The sequence below is a fragment of the Aptenodytes patagonicus genome, chromosome 2 (assembly GCF_965638725.1).
Source record: "Aptenodytes patagonicus chromosome 2, bAptPat1.pri.cur, whole genome shotgun sequence".
Taxonomy (NCBI): Eukaryota; Metazoa; Chordata; class Aves; order Sphenisciformes; family Spheniscidae; genus Aptenodytes; species Aptenodytes patagonicus.
In genome coordinates, this window is record NC_134950.1 from 56953466 (window position 1) to 56970044 (window position 16579).

Consider the following 16579-nt stretch of genomic DNA (forward strand, 5'->3'; position numbering starts at 1 on the left):
TGCCCTCACTGCATGTGTGACTGTTAATGTGGGGACCAAAGGCAGGAGTAAAGTTGGATTGGGAAGGAGCAAGCATGGGAAAAATAGAGGGATAAAGGGGTAAAAGAGGCTCAGCAAGTGTAAATAGCTGGCCACTCGGTATGCTGGTGTGACTCTGCCTGATGCTTGACCACTGCAGTCTATCCTGTGTTCTTATTAAATCATATTTCTAACCATCTTGTGTGTGTCTGCGCTCTCATCTTCAATGGGTGTGTGAATGCTCATGAACTTCAAACCAGGCTAACCAGAGAGTAGTAGAAGAGATTTGAGTGCCAGCAGCTGGTGTGGGACCATGAAAGTCTGGGGTCCAGCACCTGGGGAGGGGCAGGGTGTGGGTGCCACTAGCAGACTGAAATTCCCATTAGTTGGAGAGGAGGAACAGGATGGGGCTGTCCGTGCTGTTTGTGTGAGTGCTCTGTGTGTTTATAGGGGTGCCGGTAAAGGCACTGTTTTTCTGTCTGTATTTGATCTGCGAGGCCATCTCTCTTTGTGTGTATGTCTGTCTGTCTGTGTTGGGAAGCGTTACCACCAGCTGGATCTGGGGACATTGAACTGCAGCAACCTTGTGTCTGTCAGGCTGGGAGAGGAGGACTCACCCTGGGTCCTGAGAGTAGCCTAGATTTGGCTACTCAGACACTTTGTGTTGTTTTGACAGTGTTTGTATCCATTACAGTTTTTCCCAGAAACAATTTTACATCTGTTATGTTCTTGTTAAAGAAGTTAAATAGCATCTAGTTCAGCGGTGATCCAAAGAGAATCCAACTAGCAGAACCTCATCCCTTCTTTACTGGGATTTCTTCATTAACAGTTGCTTCAGTTATTCAGCTTTTAATACACTTGATGTGTTCTGTCATGCTGCTCTAATCAGTTTGTTTACTATGTTAAGCACTTCACAGAAGTCTTTTATATCTTTAGCTGCTATCTTTTTCAGCAGTACTTGCAATCCCCTCCAACTGTGAAACCAGGCTCTTTTTTAGCAAGATCTGTTTGTCTGTTACCATGTTCATTGTTACTATTTCTATTCTTATCCTTTAATCCTTTATTTACTGAATCCTGTATTTTGAATTTCCTTATTTTGTTTAGGATAGATTTAGCAGATGTGTCTAGCAGACCTCTTCTTCCACTCCCACTGCAGGTACACAGGCTAAAGAATCAACTGTTGGAGCTGTGCCCTGTTAGGAACAGACAAGGCAAGGAAGCATCTGTGAGCGTAGCCCTCAGAGGCAGGGAAAGAGCCTTTGTGCTAAACCAGTTTTGTTCTGTTTGTGAGGTTGCAAATGTCATCTTATTTTCTTGAAAACAGAAGGAACATGCAAAAAATTTTTCATGCGCTTATTGTCATTCTGTGTGTGACGAATGAGATAGTAGTTCAAGGTGTCTTTTAAAATTATTTTTTGTATGCACGTTACATGCTGTGGTAAGTCCATGGTTGGTAACTGCATGCTTTTTGGTCAGAGCCAGTTCTTTGAAGGGGAGGAGAGGATTTCTTCTTTGAGAGCACCTGACCATGGGAGAAGCTTTTCCAGGGAAGAACAGGGCAGGCAGTAATAGATGTGCTGACTGGGGAGCTTGCACTCGGGGAGTTTTCTTACAATAATGGGGAAAAGATACAAAACCAGGCCAGAGATGATGAAAAGAGGGGAGATGTTTCTATTGACCCAGAGGAGAACAAGTAGAGTTCGTTGAAACCATAGAGGCTATTGAAAGTTGCTAGTGTGAAAAGCAGGTCTGGAGGAAAAGGGCCCTTGTCGCAAAGACACAGTTGGGCAGAAAAGGAGTTTGTTTTCAAATGGCTGTATTTTCTCTCTCTCACCCAAAAGAATCAGGGTTTTCAGACAGAAGAGAGTTTGTTCAAGTTTATGTTCTAATAAAACATCGCTTCTTCAAAGCCCTTTTGGTATTTTTTGGTGTGTTCACTTTAAAGAAAAGGTGTAGACAGGTCTGTCTCAAAGCTCTGGCATGTTTGAGATCCAGTCATAGCATAAAAGTTAAAAAATGTTACAGCTGGTAAAAGGTATTAGGCCAGCTTTAAAGAAACTCAGCTGTCTGCATCGTGAGGACTTTTGAGAGAATTTGAAGAAAACTTTGTGTAGCATTTCTGGGAAGCTGTCTATTGTGAGTGCGTTTTATAAATAAGTTTACTGTTTTAACAGTTTGTAGCACAGTTCTCACTGGCTGTAGAAGCTACTGGTGGAGCTGCCAGAGCATATTGTGTTAGGCCAAACACAGGATGAGGGATCTTATGGAAATTAAAACAAACAAGAATGTTTTCCTGCACCAAACTTGTCTTTTTGAAGCCCAATTGGAGCACAGTTCCTTTAAAAACAAACAAACAAAAACCTGTCCCAAGCAGATGTACCCCTTGGCTAGTTAGCTGCCCATGGATCTTCTGAGTGACTAGGGCTGGTAAGGAAACCTTCTCCCACCTGTGGTGGTACTGCTTTACTGCCTTGGGGCTTGGCTGCATCTAGGGTGGCCCTCCAGGGGCAAGAGGAGTAGTACAACTTCTTGGAGACTTTGTTGCCCGCGCCACATCTGGCCCCCCTTATCAAACGGAAGGAGAGTTACCTTGTAATTGCATTTGCCTTATATTCAGGCAAGTCAGGTTTCCTGTTTAAAAAAAAAAATAAATCTTTCCAGTTGCCTTCATGAGTGGAACTGCAGTTCAAATGCAATCCCTTTTTCCTGCCCTTCAGAAGGTTTTATACAAACTCAGCATTAACTTATCTTTGTTCCAAATCGACAATATTCTACACCCACAATGTTGAAGCCAGAGAAGCTTGTGATATGTCATATTTACAGGACCTTTAACTGCAGGTAACATTCAGACCTGTGAGCTTTAGTTTTCCCTTCCATTAATGCTCTGCATGGTATTTTTAATTCAGACGAATATATTCTCTTTAGTATTTTTTCTTTAAGTGCACATATGGTTCACAATACAGAGACTTATCATCTTCTGCATACGAACCTTCCAGCTGTAGGACAATACTGTTGGCTTTTCTTTTTTTTGCATAAACTATCTCTTGTCCTTTATCAACAGTGGAAGATGGAGGAAATACTTTGCAATATAAAGTTTTTCCCAGTTTGGATGTTTATATTTAAAGAATGATCTTTGCTCTCATTCTGGAGCTATACTGATTTGAAAATGGATTGGGGGTGTCCACTGTGACAGCCTCATATGGGAGAATGCTTTACACCTTCATCTCGGAAATGCTGAATCCCTTCTGTTAAAGGCTGTCTCTCGCCAAGCTTGGGGTAGAAATGAGTCAAATTCCTTTTCGTATTACTTTATGTGAAGAAGACTTTGGAAAGATCCACGTTGTCCTCTAATTTCAATTAATTGAAATTAATTGTTTCAAATATCTACCTGCACCCTGCTCTAGAATACTCAGCCTGAATTTGTCTTTTCCAGTCCTGGGGAGATGCTGCTGGATAGCTTTGTGTTTTACAAGTCTCCCTGGATCTGGGTCTGCCTGTCCTGGAGTCATGAATCTTCACTTGATAGATTTTCCCCCACACTTTCCATCCCATCCTCCCTCACTTCATTTCCTTTTCTTCACCTATAACCATATTTTTATTTTCAAGTTAGCTCTGCACCAGGGGATATTTTTATTTTTATTAAATAACATGTTGTGTACTCCAACGTATGGATAATTTGCCTTTTCTTACTTTGCTTTCTATTTTTTCTAAAACACAATGGTTGGTTCAGAAGTTGAATCTGAAACTTTAGACAAATGTCTCAGAATTTGTCCACATGCAGTTGTTTTCTCTAATAGCTTGTGACCTTTGTGTGTATGGACTTTCTATACATTGCGTGCTTTTTGTAAAGAGGTAATATTAGCTATATGAGAAATGGCCTTCAAAATGTCAATACAGTGTTTGAAAACGTAGAAGAGTTATGAAGGAAACGACAAAGATTATAGGATAAATAGCAAAATTCATTGAATATTGAAATTCTTTAAATATTGAGAAGGACTGAAAAAACAAGCAGCATTCATCAGAAAGCAGTTCTTTTAGACATTACCGGCTATTGGAAAAGGGACTGCAGAAATATATGATTCAGAAATATGTGATTTCATGTTTTGTGTTTGATCAAGAATTTCTAACAAAATAATGGAAGATCTCCTATGCATAGGAGATGGGGAAGAATTTGAAGAATTGAATTTGGTGAAAGAATTATAAGGCTTGCTAGGCTTATTAGTTGTTCTGCTAAAACGAAGATGGCATTATAGGTAGAAGTGGATTGACGTTTTCAAACAATATACAGGATTTATGATGGAATAGTTTAATGGATTTTTTCCAAGAGTTTTAGTAGTTGAAAATTTGGAAGATAAACAGCTTGAAAGTTGAGATGATTCATGATTTTTTTCTAGGATTGGTAATAAATAATGATTAAAATTATCACATGAAATTTAATATGAGTATATATTGCTCAAAAGAAGGCTTAAAATTCACCTGAGACAATAATCATAGAATCATTAAGGTTGGAAAAGACCTCTAAGATCATCGAGTCCAACCGTCGACCCAACACCACCAGGCCCACTAAACATGTCCCTAAGCGCCTCATCTACACGTCTTTTTAAATACCTCCAGGGATGGGGACTCAACCACTTCCCTGGGCAGCCTGGTCCAACGTTTAACTGCTCTTTCAGTAAAGAAATTTTTCCTCGCGTCCAAAATAATGTTTTGTAAGTTAATGAACAGAACTGATGGATGTTAGTTGAGGCACTGAAGGGAAGACTCTCAACTGGTGTATTTTGGCACACCTCCATTATGCCAATTCAGGGGTGCAAGCGGCACTGATGTTTATGTGCAGTTACGTACTGCATGGCATCTGGAAGTGATGTATCTGAGCAGAAGTTCCGGCTTTAGGTAGTGCTAGTCATGCTTTGAGAGGTTTCTCAAATTACAGCAGCTCCATAATTTTCAAAGGTTACCTGAAAACGTATTTTCCCTTATCTGTAAAATTAGTACATAGTAGGAAAAAATACTGGAGACAAAAACTCTTCTGTTTACTAGCTTTGGGAATTAAAGTCCAAGGCTGGCTGTTACTAAATTCAGGTCTTTGGCTTTCTGCAGTACTTCCAAGATGGCCCGTACACATGTTTATAGTAATAAATAAAAGAACATATATGTTGACTTTGCCTTGTCTGAAAGTGGGACCCATTACACTCGAGCCTTGCAATTCATCTGCATGTTCCAACATGCAGTTCCAGTGTCTTGGACAGTCCCATATGCAGTCTTGGGCACTCACAGTAGTCACAGTCAGTGGTATTTACTGGTAAAAGGTAGCCGCCCCTTGTGAGTGATGGCAGTTGGGTTGGCTGGCATTTAGGGAATGCTGTTTTGTTAATAAAAAGTAACCCTTTCTATCTACCTCATTACAGTATTTTTGATAAAAGGTATTTTTGATACCTTTCAGCCTTACAGAGAGATGTTTCTGCACCTGAAGGGTGTTTTGTTAATAAGGTAATACATAGAATATCTGTTCTTAAAATCAGACCTTCTGCTTTCCTTCATTTAGCACATTTTTCAAATTTCGAGAGTCAAAATCAACTAATACTGATGCCTAAATAAGTTAAACACCAGTACTTTTTTTACTTATATTTATTATTGTATCAATAAAATCACAATAGGATTGTGATTATAACCTGGATAGGTCATGACTGTTGTCACAATCTGGAAGGAAACCTAATTGTTAGTCCTCAACCATGTATAAGACTGGTGAAAAATCAACAAAGTAACTTTCTTTGCTCACTAGTCATATTTTCTTCATGCATGAAAAATGATATTGCATTCAATTTCACTGCATTTGACATTCCAAATATACAGAGTGTCTCTTAACAAGGTGATGTGACATGGTGAAAACTTGCGGAAGTGACTGGAAAATCTCTCTTGTGCCATTTCCATCATTTTTGTAGGACAGTACATTGCTTTTCTAGTTGTCAGATTTTTTTTTTTAAACAAATACTTCTTTTTTTTTTTTTTTGCAGTTCTTGTGTCACTCTATCTTTTGGGCATCTTTTTGTGTACAAAATTTCATTTTCCTCTATGCTTACTTCACAGAAAATTTCCATTGATGCTAATGAGAATTACTGGGATATTCGATTGCCCATTTACTCTGGAGCAACTCTAGTATATATTTTTTTTCAAGTATTGCATCTTCTTAGAATTAATATTTTAATGAACCAAATATTTGCTGAATTACTGCTGAAACATTTTGCAGTGAGGAACTGTAAACAACAACAGCAACTGTAGTAAATCCACCAGTTTGTTGATTTAAACCCTCTGAATAAAATGATGAAATATGGATGATTTAGCAATTTTGTGGACTAAAGAAGCCTGAATTTAATGGATGCTGAGCACCATCACCTACCTTAGATTTTATTCTCAGTTTGATTTCAGTGTGTACTTTTGAACTATTAAATTGCATGTAGTGCCTAAACATAGATCTAAGCACTGAACCCAAGTAAATCCCATTTAAACTTTCTGACTGAGGAAACTATCATCATCCATGTGTTTAAACATGAAAGTACATCTAGGGAAATTAGTCACTTTAAAAGGAATATGTTTATAGTAATATGTGCAGTTGCTATCTCTTCTTATGAATGAGTACTGAATTGATTATAATTTTACGTGTTTTCTTGTTGAATCCTTGTTTCCTGGCAGATAATGGTTTCCTAGTAGCTTTACCAGTGAATAGTTGCAGTTATATTTTGTACGTATTTCTCATGTGCCCAAATATGTGATAAACAATTCTGGAGAACTGATCCACTATAAGAAAGTATGCCGTGGTTTGTTTTTTTTTCTTTTTTCTTTTTTCATGGCTGAGACACACCCCCCCTCCTTTTTTTTGTCAGAATTAAGTGTTTATTTGTGTATTGAGTTTATCCACATGCTTTAGATTTATATAACCATCTGGCGTAGTATTATTTCAGCAATCCGTTTAAGAGATGACAATAGTAAAAGTTGAAAGAGGAAATTTCTACATGACTTAACACTGAAGATCAGTTGACTAGATATAAAAAAAAAGAATTGTAAGAAAGATTTTAATGCCTTCAATTCACTTTTTTCTTTTCGTTACACACGCTGCATGGCTTTAAGTAAAATATATATAATGATTTCTGTCTAATGATGATGCCTTTTAATTTTAATACATATTATGTTTTTTTTCTTGTGGGGAGATCCATAGGTAAAACTAGGTGTAGAAGCTGAGTTGATCTTTATCAGAATTCACATTCCTGGAAAAACAGATACTGCCAAACAAAATACTGAATTCCTTCATGAGATGGCAGCCTTTCAAAGACAAGGGCTAATAAAGGGTTAAGGCACTGACTGGGGGCTTCCATGAAATTTATTATCCGTGTTTTCTTTTTGCTTAACCTTAGTCAAACCCCCAGAACGTCAGTGGCTTATATCTGAACTTTAGATTTGCCCATGTGCTGGTGGTTGTGTGTACCTGAGACTTCTTGTGTGCACGTTTCACGTTCATCTGGCCCACTGAAAGAAGAGACCTAAGCATGTACCTTCAAAAAAGCAGTGCTAGCTATTCTAGGCAGACAGAGCACATTCTTGTACCTCCAGCAAAGCATGCAGTTTCAAAGATGAGTAATGTTGTAGATGTATGTATATTCAGTTTTTCTTCATTGGCTAGCTTGAAATAGCTCCACATTAAACGGGCTGATTTTAGATAGCTTAACGTACAGGCACTTTGGGGTTTCATTCTCACGCACACAAGTCATGGCTTGTGCCTGGTGCAAGGAGTCTGTTCTCTTCTGATACCAGGCTCTTACAATCGGGTGTTCCTGGATCCGTCGTCTAGATGCCTACTTGCTTTAGGAAAGTTTTCCTTATATGCATCTAGAGGATATGTTTAGGCTAGAATAAAAGTTACTATGTTTAATACAATAAGCTATTACATGTTACTTAACTAACTCTGGGTTTAGAAGGTCACACTAGATGGCTGAATGTCCTTTTGGTTTTCTACTCTGTTAAAAGTTGTATGAGTGAAGGTGCTGCTTTGGGTGCGCTGGAACAGAAGAAACTTCAGCTTCCGAAAGCATTAGTTGGTGAGACCTTCACAAGTGGGAAATCAAATTGTCCCAAAAGACCTATGTGATGTAGTTTACCTGTCGTGGCACTGCTAGGTGTCTTATTTCCTGAGATTCAGACAATAGTTTAGTCAAACAATTAAAAGGATGCATTTAAATCCTGCTCCTTGCCTTGTGAACTGAAAGCTTACCAGATACTTTCTAGCAGAAAAACTAAAACGTTTGAATGACATACTGTTGTTTAATTTAGTTCTCTTTAAAGATTCCCTTTTCTTACAAAATGGAAAATAGGATTTATTCTGTTTACAGTGACATTCTTCTGTACTTTTTCCCTTTCAACAAAGGAGTTACAGACAGATTTTCAAAATAGGCTGACTATATTCCTTTTCTTAAGCCACTGATAATTTTTCAAATGGTTCAGTTGTGCAATACATACTACATTAATCAGGATGCTGTAAGTTAAATAGTTCTTAAAAAATATAATTCTGTCAAGGACTGTAGGATTCTTAGCAGCACTGAATATAAAATTGGTTGGGTTATCAGGAAGATACTGGCTTGGAATTTTAAGGTGGCTAAGAAAAGATGGACATATCTCCATGGCATTCTCGGTGGTAAGATTTAAAAAAGCTTGCCACTTAATTTTTAGTGAACTCATGAGTGCTTTAAGTGTTGTTTTGATAACTTAGCAAATTATAACTATTTTAAGGGGTTTACGTTTTAAATTTAAATCAACGAATTGAACGGCAGGGCATGTGATGGATGTGATGTGATGGAACGAATATTGGTTTCTTTCCTGCCTGTTTTAAGCGAAGATCCACGTGGCTAAATTAAAAATTTATTTGCTTCCTTTTTGTACCCACATATATTTTTGTGGGTTTTATTTTTAGCCCTTTGTTGTGTTATAAAGATGGGGAAATGTGTTATAAGTAATATAGCAGGACTAACTCTTGTTCTAGCTGGGTGTCTATTCATTCTTCACCCTTCAGCATCCTAGTTAATCACTGAGCAACAGAATCAAAAATTCCAACAGAGGGGAATTTTATACTTTGATCAACCCAAGACCACGCACAACTTAAGAACAATCATACTGAAGAAAGTATTGGAAAGACCAAAGACTACTAATTTGGTTAGTCTCCTCTGTATAAGATAAAGACAGGAGTCTTCTCCTTACTATGTCTTTGCAGAAGTAAATTTGATTCTTTCTGCATTGGAGTATTTGAAGATGTTTGTATTACAAGTCAAAAACACATAGGGCATTCTGTATGAAAATGGTGTACTGTTGTGACAGGCTGAAACAGGGTGTGCACATGTATAAAAGTAGTAATAAAGAGTATTCCTTCCTGTGCTTGTGCCAATAGGTTTGGAGCAAGGTTACCACCTCTTGGCTGCTTCATCTAGAATAGTGTGTGTGGGGTGTGTGTCCATCATCAGGAGAAAAAAGACCTTTCTACATTTTAGATTACCGAAACACAGCAAGAAATAAAATGTTGCAGATATGCATACTATAGATTTGAGTATAGTGTAATCAGAAACTTGTAGAAACCAGTCCTTGCATGGAAAAGCACATGAATCTTGCCTTCTTGCCTACTTTCCTTCTGCTAAATTAAAAATTAAAAGTTTTCTCTAGGAAAGCATGGAAAACACGTTCAGTGACTTTACTTACGTTACTAATGAATAAGGATTTGTCCCAGTTTGTAAATTTAGTACAGAGTAATGCCTCTTAGGAAGTAAAACATTGATTCCTTTGTATCACAATTAATTTCCATTTTTGTCAACTTTACAAATTCAGTTATTTTGTCTAGAATGAAAATTAATGAGAAGTTATGCTTGATAAATAATTTAAAGTTACTGCAAAACTGTATTATTGGATAGTTAAACCTATTTAAGATAAAGATGCAGTCTGGACCAAGGTTCTCTAAACACTTAGGAGATTGCATCTCATTGAAATTCTGAGGTATCATCACCCATCAAAGTAAAAAAAAAAAAAAAAAAATTGTTTTCTAATAACTGTTTGAGAAATGTGTGTGCTTATATTTTTATAACAGCACTTAGCTATGCATTTATAGCATACACCTATAACATATCCATTTCTTGACATTTATGAAAAATGCAGGGTTTAAGTTACCTCATGTATTTTATTGATATGTTTTCCTTCCAAGGTAGACATTGTGTTGAATTTTACTTCCTTCTATGATACTATAAGTATATGTATTAATAGAATTCTTTCCTTTGGGTTTGTTCAACCCAGAAATATGAATGTCTTGAAAATCATGTTGTATTTTTCTAATGTAATGTCTGTACAGTCATTCAAATTCTTTAGTTGCACATCTGTTCTGCAACATGATTATTTTGAAGGTACACTTCAATGAAACACATTAACAGGCACTGAAAAATGGAGCATAAATTGACTAGCTGTTCACGTGATGGTCATTTGAACGTAACTTTATTTGAACTATACCTTTACCTTTCTTGTTGTTTAAGTTGGTACCATAGTGTAAAATTCAGGCCCCCCCCCCCCCCCCTTTTTTCCCCTGTAAAGCTTACCAATTTGCTGGGTATTTTCATTTGTTCCTTCTTTTCTCAGCTCTTGAGGCCAGGAGACAATTGTCACACTTAATCAGTCAAGGATGTAGCTGGTGTTTAGCTAGAATAAGGCTAAGGAATCGAGAACATTTTTTACTCCATCTGTATCATATACTGCATCCCACCATCTGAGCGTGTATAATTCTCCTCTATTTCATTGCAACTCTTGTGGTGGGTTGAACCTGGCTGCATGCCAGGTGCCCACCGAAGTCGCTCTATCACTCCCCTCCTCAACTCGACAGGGGAGGGAAAATACAATGAAAGGTTCGTGGGTCGAGATAAGGACAAGGAGATCGCTCAGCAATTACCGTCACGGGCAAAACAGGCTTGACTTGGGGAAATTAATTTAATTTATTACCAGTCAAATCAGAGTAGGATAATGAGAAATAAAAACTAAATCTTAAAACACCTTCCCCCTACCCCTCCCTTCTTCCCAGGCTCAACTTCACTCCTGATTTTCTCTACCCCCTCCCCACCAGCAGCGCAGGGGGATGGGGAATGAGGATTGCGGTCAGTTCATCACACGTTGTTTCTGCCGCTCCTTCCTCCTCAGAGGGAGGACTCCTCACACTCTTCCCCTGCTCCAGCGTGGGGTCCCTCCCACAGGAGACAGTCCTCCACGAACTTCTTCAACATGAGTCCTTCCCATGGGCTGCAGTTCTTCATGAACTGCTCCAGCTTGGGTCCCCCGTGGGGTCACAAGTCCTGCCAGCAAACCTGCTCCAGCGTGGGCTCCTCTCTCCATGGGTCCACAGGTCCTGCCAGGAGCCTGCTCCAGCATGGGCTTCCCATGGGGTCAGGGGAATTCCCCCTGCCTTCTTCAGGCATCCACCTGCTCTGGCGTGGGGTCCTCCATGGGCTGCAGGTGGATATCTGCTCCACCGTTAACCTCCATGGGCTGCAGGGGAATCTCTGCTCCAGTGCCTGGAGCATCTCCTCCCCCTCCTTCTTCACTGACCTTGGTGTCTGCAGGGCTGTTTCTCTCACATGTTCTCACTCCTCTCTCCAGCTGCTGTTCCTGCTGTTGCCATTCCCCCCCCCCCCCCCTTCTTAAACATGTTATCACAGAGGCACTACCACCATTGCTGATGGGTTCGACCTTGGCCAGCAGCAGATCCGTCTTGGAGCCGGCTGGCATTGGCTCTATCAGACATAGGGGAAGCTTCTAGAAGCTTCTCACAGAAGCCACTCTTGTAGCCCCCCCACTATCAAAAACCTTGCCACACAAACCCAATACAAACTCCGCATATAGAAATGCTCAGATAGTTGGGACCTACAAATGATTCTCTTCTAACATCTGTAGATTCAGCACAGTGCAGATCACTTCAGTGGTTTTTTTTGTTTGTGTCTTTCTTTCTCCAACTGTAAAATAAGGACTCTAATATTTACTAGCTTTGGAAAAGAATCTTGAGATTCTCAAAAGTAATTTGAGATTAAATACCTACCAAATACAATTACTGTTATGTTAGTAAAAGCAAAGCAAAATGATTATTTTTTTTACTGACGCTTTAATTACAGATCACCATATTAGGGAGAGGAAAATAAAATAAAGAAGAAATTGAACTAGTGACTTTGTTTTGCAGGTTCTTTCATGTTGGTGAATACATCTGGGAGATTTGCAGGACAGAAAGCTCACCTCCTGCTGCCCCATCTGAAAGAAAATGATACGCATTGTATTGATTTCCACTATTATGTTTCAAGCAAGAGTGGATCTAGCCCTGGCACTTTGAATATATATGTGAAAGTTAATGATGGTCCTATTGGTAACCCGATCTGGAACACATCTATCACTGCTACTTGGAACAGAGCAGAACTGGCAATTAGCACTTTCTGGCCCAATTTTTATCAGGTATGTTTTACTTTTTATGAAATTTTGTTTCTCATAGTAGTCACCTGGTTCTTAATCATAATTCTGAATTTAAATCAAAATATCTTTCAGTATGTTTTGTTGATCTTAATTATATTTTTGCAGATGATGCTAAATTTTGTTTTTACATATATATGGCTGTGTTTATATGTTTACATATATTTATAGAAGTGTATGAAATGTATGCACACACACACATGCTCTAAATGTGGGTGAAATAATTGTATTGAAACAATTTAGAAATTTTGCCATTGATTTCTGTCAATTACCTCTGTTTCTCTATAATAAATTCACTCATTCTGTCAGTTCATTAGGGATGCTGGAATTGAATGCCAATAGATTTTATTGCAGTAGAGTCTTCAAGTTTGATTTAGATCAGCAATACTTGTTGCTTTAGAACCAGCAGAATCCTTTGAATCCTCAGTTTGAGTCTTCAGTTTGAATGCAATCTCCATTTCTTCTGTCCAGTAGTAGTCATAAATATAACAGTAGGTATCGTAGGAATGGGCTTCTGATTACATCCTAAAGATTCATGGAGAATTTCACTTGACAGTTCCTTAGGGTGCTGCTTTTCTGTAGGAAAGTTTACAGAGTATGCAGTTATTTACTGTTGTACAGTAGTTCAACAGTTTTTCTCCTTCTTCCCATGAAAATATAGTCTATGTCTCCACAAGCAAGTGATTTGGTGTAATAAGAGCAGACCAGTAGATCAAAGATGTTATTGAGGCTCCTCTCATCTTCACTTGCAGTTTGGAAAGTTTGGTTTGGATTTTATTTGGTCCCCTGTGCTGAACATTGTCACTATACTTACGGTTTGAAGCTTTCTGAAGAAAAGCTGTCACAAAGATGGGGGTTCTTTGACCTCCCTAGGAAGTACAATGTTGTCATTCCAGTGTCGTTCCAGGGGATGACAGCATCTTAATTCCTACATCAGTGCCCCGACTACCAGTGTCACACATGGCAGAGCCTCGTTTCTGTTCCTGCATGTGCTGTTTAGGGTGACCCGGTGTTTGGTGCCCCATCGTATTCTCATTATGAGTTTGGCAATATCCACTGCAAGGTACTCTAGGGGGTTATAGTGGACTTCTTTCTGTGGCTGCAGCAGCTGATCTGTGAGGCTGTCTCAAGTGAACTGAAGCCGTTCCTCTTGAACCCTTTTTCCTCTAAGGAAAAAAACAAGCTGAAGAACTTTCTGGAGTCTATCCCTCTGTGATTGCTTCACCCACAATTGACAGAAAGTCCTGGTCCAAAAGGTGAGTTTGGAGTGCCAGGACCATCTTGTCCTTGGAACATGGGATACTTGGCAGTGGGTGTAATACTTGCAGACCCAAAAGACCACACTCATTCATTTCCTCTTGCCTCCGATAGTGTGTTCCTAGGTTGTGTAGGGGGTGTTGACAGGGTCCACATTTGCATCCAGTGCTCTGCCCAAGGTGGCTCAGAATTGCTACAACTGCATCATCGGGGCTTCCTGGAGAGGATTCAGGGTAAGTTTATGGACATCTCAGCAAACTCCACTGGGAGGACTCATGATGTGGATCTCCTATAATTGGCCGTGGACTCGACGAGGGAATACTGGCACTTTTTTCAGAAGGGCAGGCATATTAGCAGAGTTGAGGTTCACCTCAGCATTGTGGGAGAAGCTGTGTACTACCTGCCCCTGTGGAGCATGAGGCTGTATCCTGATCACAGAGTCCAAGCTTGGTTTAGCCATACCTTTACATCTCACAGGGTGAAAGGGCAACATGTATTTTGTTGCCTGTCAGAGTTCAAGGAGTGTTTGGACAACGCTCTTAGTCATGTGGTTTATTTTTAGGTAGTCCTGTCAGGAGCAAGGAGTTGGACTCGATGATCCTTATGGGTCCCTTGCAACTTGAGATATTCCATGATTCTATGACCTTACTGCAAGACTGAGGATGCCATGTTACCGATTTGATGCCAATGTTGAGAATGTCCTCCAGTGATGACAAAAAGCCTTTCTATCTTGACTGAAATAATGAGGACCAGTCTGGGTTGCTAGCCTCGGTGGATGGTGGGAGAAAAGTAGAGCATCCCACAGGCAATTTCGTGGCTGACATCGGATATAACTCTGGGCGGTTTGTAACATGGGATCTACTGGAGGGTTTTGTGAGCACGCTGGGTGGTTCAGAAGCGCTATGTGGTGCATGCACATTTTGCAGACACTGGGTGAATGTGACTGTGTCACTCATGCCTAAGTCTGGACCTTAATGCCCCCATCTGGGTTTGGAATGAATTAGTAGAGGAGCTTCCAATTTCCTTTATTCTGAAAGGAGTCTGGTTTTTATGCAACAGAACTGCTCTGTGAACCAGCAGTCAGTAAAGAGGAGGGTTGTGCTTCAAAGCCTCACTCTAGCTCTGAACCAAAATGCTAATGTGGACAGGGGAATTTTAATAGAAGCAGCTCTGACACTGACTAGTAAATTTAAGCTAAATTAACATGTTAATAAAAATACAGGCAAGCTCTGACAGTTTTAAATGTTACTGGTATTAGCAATAATCTGTGTCAGATTTCTATCAATATGATACATTAACTGATGTCTGAGTAATATGGATATTTGGCCATAGAAATAGAAAGATAACCTTTCTAGTCCACTTTCTCCTCGAGACCTGCCATCTGGACTGTTCACCATTATTCGTAGGTGAACCCTTATATGCTTGGATAGGATACTGCAGTTTAGTAAATTACCATGCATCAGCTGATAATATAATATACACCTGACTCTGTCTGTAATGGATTCCATGTGCTCTCTTTGCCTCTGGAAATACAGAAATTTTTACATAATCTTTCTTTCACTGAGGAGTATAGTAAGTAATTTTCTTTGCATTTGCTGCATACAGTCTGAAATAATACTTGGTTAGGTATTGCAATTTATCTGATGTGCCAAAATGTCTTATGCTATAGTAGTATCCGTGGCAGTCCAAGGAATCAGTGTAAAATAGTGTAGTTTCACTGTAGATAAGCTAATTTATTCTTGAGGAAGCTCTGTCTCCATTTTGACAGCTTATGGTCAGTCGTCTCCATTTTGGTTGCCTCCATCTTCTCAGAAATGTAATGCAATTTCCTCACTCAGCCGGTGACACTTGCAATTTCTCATTGTTTCTGAACTCTTTTCATCTGTTTTCATGCTTTTTCTACGCAGAGTCTGTTTTGGGGGGAGGCAGGAAGTTAGCTGCAAGCAGCTGGGAGAAGGGCAGGAAGAGGAGAGAGGGTGTATGTGGACCTTGTGAGAATGTTTGTCCAAGTTAGGTGAGAGCTCAGATGACTACATGTATGGTGGGAGAAGGCAGAGGACCCATCTGACAGGTGTCTAGCCCCAGGTCTGTTTCCTAAGCTGCTACTCATTTGATTCCAAAACTCCAACCTCTTTTGGCACAAATCCATGTGTTTTCTCACATAACCTCCAAAACGTACAAGAGTTCCTCCCAGGGATTTTCTGAGGCTGTTAGACCTTATTGAGCAAAATTAAGAAAAGTCCACTAAGAAAGTTTTTAAGGAATGATAGGGCCCTTTTTAACTTTTCATATATGAAGGTCGGTAGTTTCCTGATGAGTAATCTTCAGGAAAAGACTCAGTATTAGTAGATGAAGGGACAAAGCAATGTAATCGTGTGATTTTCTTTGTTGTGTTTTAAATCACATATCCATGTAGGCATCTGCATGTTTGCGAATGCCTTCTAGTTCTATTCCATTAGCAGGACACCTACAAGGTGTCTAGCTGCAAACGAAACCAAAATATACTACAGAACTCCGAAGACAAATTATATGATAACATTTCAGAGTTATAATATTTATATAATTCGGGATGCTTAAAAACACAGTGGTGTTGGTCTGTTTTGCTGTTGATTCATGAAAAAATAGGCAAAATAACTTCCACTAATGGTAGATGACTAGAAATTAGATTGTGTAGCGCGGAGTGAATTTTAATCCAACTTCTAAAGATTTATTTGTTTAAACCATGTATTATTAACACATATATGCAAAGCATTCAAAAGATTTAATAATTAACAGTATTTTATTA

At 39.2% G+C, this 16579-nt stretch overlaps 1 protein-coding gene across 10 annotated transcripts in view; it reads left to right on the top strand.

The window, feature by feature from the left end:
- PTPRM (protein tyrosine phosphatase receptor type M) overlaps positions 1-16579 on the top strand; it is a 492832-nt gene that overhangs the window by 144553 nt on the left and 331700 nt on the right. For all 10 annotated transcript variants that reach the window (XM_076329941.1, XM_076329942.1, XM_076329946.1 and 7 more), the window contains exon 3: positions 12257-12522. In XM_076329941.1, coding sequence (XP_076186056.1) covers positions 12257-12522 — 266 coding nt within the window. The remainder of the gene's footprint in view (positions 1-12256; positions 12523-16579) is intronic.